Source organism: Alosa alosa, chromosome 3 (genome assembly GCF_017589495.1).
Source record: "Alosa alosa isolate M-15738 ecotype Scorff River chromosome 3, AALO_Geno_1.1, whole genome shotgun sequence".
Lineage (NCBI taxonomy): Eukaryota > Metazoa > Chordata > Actinopteri > Clupeiformes > Clupeidae > Alosa > Alosa alosa.
Window position 1 is genome coordinate 29,532,481 of NC_063191.1, and position 6,025 is coordinate 29,538,505.

Sequence of the window (6,025 nt, forward strand, 5' to 3'; positions counted from 1 at the left end):
TTTCATTTAAATAAATCTTGTCATTTCTGTTCATTATCTTCTCTTTCTCTTCCCATGGTCTGATCTCTCATGATTAGCCCTCCTTGTGGTATTACTAATCCAACCACTTGAATGCCCTGCTGAAAAATCACTTTATATAAACATATTGTAAACATATATTTTTTATTCCGGGAGGGGAGTAGTGTTCGCGAGTTGAAACCCAGCTGTGTTCTAACACAGCCACCTTACCACCTAGGCTCTTACATGCATGTTGTTAACTGCTGATAACCTGTCTAACGAATAACTGCTGATAGCCTGTCTAACGAATTTTATCTCCACTATTGACTTTGTTGTGGTAAGAACAAACTAGTTAATTTGCATGCATGAGTAGCCTATCGAACTTAATTTGCGCTGTGGTGCTGATAATGCTAACCTAGGGCCCGTCTACACGACGCTGTTTTTTTTTTTAAACGGTGACTTTATTTTATCGGTTAGGCCCTGTGTCTACACGACCCTGGCATTTAAGGAGGCTGTAATCTATATTTTTTGTTCTGAAGTGGGATTTTTTGAAACCGCCTGTTAACTTTTGTTAGAAAATAGATAGCAAAACCGGCAATTTTAATGACGACATAGCCCCACCCCTCAATTCAGCCACCGCATTGTCATTTAAAATGTTTTTCTAGCCTGACCAGACCCACATTAAGATGTAAGGTCTGGGAACTCACCATTGGCAGTGCTCAATCCAAGGGGCGGGATAAATGGTTGTCTTTCAAATTCCCTCTGCATGCAATAGGATAGTGCTACAACGCATGAGGCCCATGCGTTTTCCCACCAGCGGAGCTAGTTGGCTAGTTGATCAAACTTAAAAAAAAAGCTTAACTCGTTTCGCAGCCAAAGCCGATTCAAAGACCGCTGATCGCCAGCAGCAGCATCCATCTTCTTTGTTTTCAAGAAGCAGGGAATTCATGCAGAACCGTCGCAACTCTGCCATCATTATGTAAGCCCGTCCACCGTTATTTTGTGCTGTAGTAATCTTGGATTGTTCTGAATCAAGTAGCCTAGGCTAGATCAGCCGAGATCTGCTGGTTGTTCCCCACTATTGTTTTTCATTTACAAAATTAGAGTAGACATCTTTTGCCTTTCTCCTTCTCCACAGACTGTCAGACATAGCCTTATTGAGTGAACTGAATTAGACCTTTCTACAACTGATAGTGTTAAACCACATAAATCAACAAAAAAATTGGCTTTTTACCCTCTCCGAGGTCCTCCTATATTCCCTTATGCTGGGCCGCTCTAAAGTCTTCAATTTAAGTGCTGATTTCTGCTTGGATCAGCATTTTTGTCCTGGCTGTATTTATTTGTGAGGGTAGTCTTGCAACATGCAGTTTGGAATGCTCAAACATACACATTCACTGTATCTGGGTCTCTCTCCCTTCTGTCTTTGCAGGAATTATATCAACTTTCCTCCACGTTCACCCATTTGGAGCCAATATTGAGTATCTGTGGTCATATATCCAGAGGTTGGACACAAAGGCATGTTTTTTTATTATTATAATTTTAGGAACAATCTAATAGATTGTTTGAGAGAAACATCATGACAATGTAATTTAAATAAATAAAGCATAATAGCAGTGACATTGTGTGTTGTGAGACATACCTTAATAACACATTAAATAAGATAAAACAAGTATTAATTAGAGTAGTTGAAAATTAAAACAATTACGGTGTTTGTATGTAATGATTAAACAGGATTTTGACTGGGACATACAGTAGGCTTGCCTTTATCAGATTTACAGACTCATTCTCATTTCAACTGTACGTAAGTGAATACCAGTAGATTTTAGCATGTTAAGGATGAGAACACAGCTGGTTGGACTCAGAGCAACTGAAGAGGAGCTCCCCCTTGACCTAATCTCATTTAGCATAATTGCTGACAAATTTTACTGACACTTTGTCAATGCTCATCATTTTTCTGCTGAATTGAAACTACATTTGAGTATAACTGCTTTTTTTCACTTCACACCTTAGCCTCACCCTATGGGCTGACTAGGGATAAGTCAAATGCACTGTTTGTTTTATTTAAAGTGTTCTTCACTACTATATCTACAGATCTCCGCACGGGAACTTGAGCGCCTAATGTTGCGACTACCAAATATGTTCAAACAGGAGTTCAGCGGTGTGGGTGCAACATTGGAGAAACGCTGGAAGTTCTGTGGGTTTGAGTACCTGAACTCGGCATAGCACCCCCACCCCCCACCCCCCCCCATACCACTCACAACAAAGGACTGAGAGAATCAGTGGTGAAAAAGTATAAGAATCCACGGAAAATAAAAGATGTAGAGGTGATCATCAGATCATCATGGCAACACCTTATGCCAGAGTAGCCACACCCAAAGGCTAGCTAGTTGGCTTTTTGGAGACACGAAACAAATATGAGGTGTAAGGAGAATTATTTGCAAGAAATCAGGACAGATTTATTTGACTGCATTTTTTTCTGCAGACTTCTAGGCCAGTTATGTATCTCCACTGTTAACAGTCTCCTACAGCCAGAGGAAGGTATCAATGAATAAGGTAGAATTTCATTATAAATACACCATCTGCAAGCTTGGAACACTTGGTACACAGATGATGAACAATAACCCTTAAGATGTGCTATTCAAATTTTTACATTATGCAGCATAGCAGCATATTGTGAAAGGTGCCCCTAATATCGTCTCGGTAGGTGGACAATTTCCTTGCCTGAATATTTCAGAACTCACCATGCCTTGGTCTTACATGTTGTGTTGTATGTACTCATTCTAATGTGTATTCTAATGTGTTCTAATAGGTTGTTGACAATCTGTAAATAAAAACATTGTTTTTTATCCAAGAACACAATAAAGTGTTTTTAATCTGAGACATTTCCATTTCATTGGCATCCTTTTCTGAGTTCAAAGCTTGGTTGCAGTTTACATCTTCGTTGAAATCCCCCTCACAGCTTTTTTCAGACATGTTAATTTAGATCCATATTTGATCTAGAGTTGATAAACATTGGGGTTGCATGAACAGCATCCAGAACTGACGAAGTGTTCAGAATATAACAAATAGTAAATTATTCATTAAGAGGAGGGAATATTCCTTCCAAAAATGTGTTGAAATATGATTCCTTAGATATTTATGTCAAAGACTATGCTATTGAATTTGTGTCAACACATACTAATACAAATGTCTTGAGAGTTAAACCGGATTACTATGAATAGATCTTATATGGCAGAGTTGTACTGCAATAAATAGAAAATGATATCCTTTTACATGTACAGTATACACAATGCAGGTAGTCAAAAGTCAACATTCAAAAGTTTATTGAAATTTGACACCCTTTATTTCCCCTGAAATCATGAATCTCTAAACTAACCACTGCCACTGCATATCTCCACAGGTTCCCCTCTTTCATGACTGTAGAAACACAACACAAAAGTCTCTGGTTAAAGGAGAATTCCGGTGTGATATTGATCCAAAGTGTGTTGATTGTAGGATTCCAAAAATAATCCGTGGAAATGCATGGATTCCTGTTGCTGCTACTGGAGGAAACTGGAATCCATGCATTTCCACTGAATTATTTTTGGAATCTGATCCCTTATCATACCTGTTCATTCTTACTTGTCGCTCGACTTATCGTGACTAAATTCAAGATGGCTGCAAATGCTAAACTTCATGAAGATACTGTCTACATAAATCGTCTTGTAAGTAAACTACCAGTGCTTTTTCAAAGTTCTCAATGTCTCGTTTTAAATGTCAGGGCCCTCGGAAGTCTACCAATGAAGTGTGGAGATATACATTGATCCTCGTAAATGGTGTAAAACAGTGATTTATTTGCATGGCTAGCCCGATGCCGAAGCACCACCATTGAAAAAGCTGTTGGTAGCATTGGCTAACTAGCGCCAGATTTTAGAGTGCAGGGGACAAGCCGAGATGGGCTATGAGACATACGTTCACACTCGGGATCATGTTTCAACACACTTTAGGTCAATATCACACCGGAATTCTCCTTTAAAGCTCTGGTTAAAATGGGATGAGGCTGAAGCTATAAACAGGGATGCAAAGAATAAAAGGTAAAAAAGTGTGAACGATAAAACCAACCATAAGGGGATTGGGGAGCATGCTCTTCTGGGAGAATTTTAATTTAATCTGACCATAGAGCAGGATTCTGGGCAAAGTCCCAGTAGCATTTAGCAAACTCCACTTACATTTGTAATTAAATGATATGCAAGGCTTTACCTAGCATGCCTTCTAAATAATCTATTAGCATGGAAGTCGCTTCTGATGATTTTTTTTTTAGTCTTGGTGAGCTCAGGATTCTACTTTTTTAGTGACTACAACAGTGATCCTTATGTTTTTTAATATGTTTTGGCTGTTACCCTCTCTGTGCATATGGCAAAAACGGTTGTGCAGTTCCAGTTAATTGAGACTTCCTAATTATTTTTCTTTAGCCAGATATGGGCATTGTCAGGTAAGAAATATATTTTTTCAGTCATTCCCATTCCAGAGGTCCAGTGAAACAGAAAGTCATGGATTACTGCTTCAACCTTTATAGATATGATTTAACTTTTATTTAACTTAAAATGATTAAGTTAAATAAAAATAGAAAGTTTAGGTGTAAATAACTGTGGCACTTTTATTTTTCTCTAAAAACATATTTTAAAAAGAGATTTTCTTTCCACAAAATAAATTCACTTTGGATTTTCCTCATGTTTCATTGAGATATTAAGCTAAATCATCAAAAGGACTTTTAATTCCTCTTTACCAGGGGTGGCAATGATTGTTTATATATTTTTCTACATGCCTTTGTTCCTATCCAAGCTAAACACTGGCTAGTTTTCATCAAAATTCCAGTTTTTTTCCCCTAGAATTGGAGATAAAGCGTCTTTTATGAAATATGCGCTGTTTGAGCCTGTCACTCTTCTGACACTTACATTTCTGGGTCAAAGGACTTGTGTAAGATAAATATAATTTTTCTGTTCACAAAACCACAAATGTCTTTTTTTTGGGGGGGGGGGCTAAAAAACAATAATACCACATTTCTACTGCTGTCGAGCTCCATAATTCCTCCTCCTCTTGGTCGGTAACGTCTGTGTCACTATCGCCCTCTTGCCAGCGTGACTCGGCCTATCAGCCACTCCGCTCGGCCTGGCCTGGGGTGGAGATGCCTCAGATGCTCCTCAGCAAGGTGGTCAGTCACTCTTTCTAATGTTTTTGACCTGGAGTGTGCTCTCCCCTGATTGTCGTGGTCAGTCATCTTGTCTTAGGTTAGGATGAGTCCACCTTTCTACTGACTCTCGGCAGAGGAATTTCGTTCCACCTAGCTCCACTCACATCCATCTGGGATCGCTTGTTGAGAGTGATTTCGGCACCAGATTTTATGGTAGAGCCTTTAGAACGCAGGGCGGGAGTTTCATAGATGTGACGTAGCGTAGACGCGACTGTGAGACTGTTCTCAGCGTCACGGGTTGGCTTCGATGTGAGTGGTTGAAGTAGCACGTCAAAAGATGACGGACAAGTGGCTTATCCAATCATATGCAAGGATTTTTGATAAGGTCCAACTTTTTGAAACACCACTCCAATGGATCGATCCCAGATGGATGAGTGGAGCTAGGCGGAACGAAATTCATCTGGCGAGTCAGGTTAGACTCATCCAACGTTGTCTGGCGAAAATGCACCTGTTGCAATATCTTTTTCAACTTTTTCATTTTCCCCTTCAGCACCTGAGAAGTGTAGTTTCCGGGAAGTGACCTAGCGAGACTGCCACCTAGTGGTAAACCCACAAAATAAATGGCCTGGTTTTGACCTGACGTGCGTCATTGATTCAACCCAAAGCGGCAACCATCAAAAGCAGAGTTATGATAAAATGTCCAGATAGAATGTTCAATTCTATTCAGTCCCAAAATCGCACATAAGGTGTGTTACAGTGTCTATTTTCGTAAATAAAAAAAGCTAAAAACGCACCATCGCGTTTTTGGCACTCAAAGTGTTAACACGTGTTCCTTTATTGGTGCTATGTTGTGTCCTT

The 6,025-nt window shown here is 39.5% G+C and overlaps 1 protein-coding gene across 5 annotated transcripts in view; it reads left to right on the forward strand.

Annotated features, from left to right (window-relative positions):
• enox1 (ecto-NOX disulfide-thiol exchanger 1) overlaps positions 1–2,890 on the forward strand; it is a 65,501-nt gene extending 62,611 nt beyond the window's left edge. For all 5 annotated transcript variants that reach the window (XM_048238750.1, XM_048238747.1, XM_048238749.1 and 2 more), the window contains 2 exons: positions 1,427–1,512; positions 2,089–2,890. In XM_048238750.1, the coding sequence (XP_048094707.1) occupies positions 1,427–1,512; positions 2,089–2,220 (218 nt within the window). In that variant the 3' untranslated portion in view covers positions 2,221–2,890. The remainder of the gene's footprint in view (positions 1–1,426; positions 1,513–2,088) is intronic.
• Positions 2,891–6,025: the final 3,135 nt, after the last annotated feature.